Raw genomic sequence first — 1,665 nt, forward strand, 5'->3', positions numbered from 1 at the left:
CTATATAGGGATTGACCTAGGGGAACTTAGTATTTACTACTTTTTAAATAAGAGTATAGACTTAGAAAGTATTATAATTACGATATGTCGCTGAATATTCGTTTATAGGCCGATCTTTACTATAAACCCGAACCCATAGGCCTGCGAGACTATTATAAAGTAAGTAAAGGCGTATATAATATATAGAGACAGGATATCTTGATTATAGCACTTTGATATTTCGACTATAGTTCCGGTGGGTCTACTTTTCCGACCAATTAACTTTTGCATCCTAGAGCCCCTCCATACACACACACACAAAGTTACGATCGCTAATTCAACCTATACGCGCAATCTTAATCTGCTTTAATTAATAACGCAATTACGCTTCTACTAAGTATTTCCTTGCCTTAGAATAACAGCAACAACAATAATAATAATAACAATCAAGTGATATCCGTGGGCGTGGGTATGGAATAGATCGTGGAAGAGGTCGTCGAAGAGGTCGTGAGAGAGGTCGTGGGAGAGGTTATGGAAGAGGTCGTGGAAGAGGTCGTGTGGCTGTTATTGCTAGCGGAGGTCCCGGACCTATTTCTTCTACGATCAGCTTTAATCGAACGCTTATCCGTTAATTATAGCAGCATTAATAATAATAACAGGAGCAGTAGCAGGAGTAGGCTGAATATATAAGGATAAGTGACGGGGAACTGGATTCTGTAAAGAGGCCCTAATTAGTAGTAAATATATACAAAATAGAAGGGTAAGGATAATTCGACTAGGGTAATCGGATATTCCGACTGATATCCTATATTAGTAGCCGGTGATACCCGCCCGCTTATACCGCCTATACCTAGATACTTCTATATATAATTTAATTAATTATAGCGACGATATACTTAATCGACTATAGCGACGATACCGGCGATATACTTAATTAATCGTAGCGACGATATACTCGATTAACTATAGTGATGATACGCTTAATTAACTCTAGCGATGATACGGTTAATTGACTATACCGACGATACTAACGATACACTTAATTAATCGCAGTAAAGATATACTCGATTAATTATAGCGACTATACCGATAATACACTTAATTATCTATAGCAATGACTGTCGTATAAGCTGGCCCGAAGCACGTTCGGAACGCGTTATTCCGGGCCCGGAAAAAGGGGTAGGCCTGCTATAGGAGCAAGGGCAGGATTTTAGCACTTTTAGTTATAGATTTCTATAGAGTTAATATAGAGGGGCAGACCCGTGTTCCGGGTCTGGACGTCATGGATATCACGTAACCACGTACGCAGTCCCAGGGATCTGGTCTTGTATGCGGCTATTCTTCGGAATAGACCCACTATATCTAGCTAGCTTTTCGTCCGATCTTTTATAATCGTCACCTATCACCCATCATAATCACAATTTGCATCATCCTTCCTTTTCTGGATATCTAGATGATCCAGAAGAGCCGACCGTAGGCCCGCCTGCCTATCTAGCTATTCGTTCCCCTGATCAGACCACTGCCGACCCTTCTAGAGGCCCGGCGACCGTCTCCTCAGGACCCTAGCTCTAGATACGGACCCGTGACGAGCCTGACCCTTCCTTTTGGCTAGCCTATTGGTTGGTTGTTTGTTTTGGCCCTAGCGGAGCCGTTCTGCACAGTGACGGGTTCGCCTTTCTTTATTAA

The 1,665-nt window shown here is 42.0% G+C and overlaps 1 protein-coding gene across 1 annotated transcript; it reads right to left on the bottom strand.

Annotated features, from left to right (window-relative positions):
- Nucleotides 1–271: 271 nt before the first annotated feature.
- Nucleotides 272–1,410, bottom strand: ACRALDRAFT_2016379 (uncharacterized protein; the record flags this gene model as incomplete). The annotated part of the gene is made up of 5 exons (XM_071019841.1): nt 272–280; nt 424–540; nt 1,240–1,252; nt 1,285–1,314; nt 1,379–1,410. The coding sequence occupies 5 exons, from the start codon at nt 1,408–1,410 to the stop codon at nt 272–274; spliced, it is 201 nt and encodes a 66-aa protein (XP_070880277.1).
- Nucleotides 1,411–1,665: the final 255 nt, after the last annotated feature.

This window comes from Sodiomyces alcalophilus, assembly GCF_042370955.1.
Source record: "Sodiomyces alcalophilus JCM 7366 unplaced genomic scaffold ACRALscaffold_1, whole genome shotgun sequence".
Lineage (NCBI taxonomy): Eukaryota > Fungi > Ascomycota > Sordariomycetes > Glomerellales > Plectosphaerellaceae > Sodiomyces > Sodiomyces alcalophilus.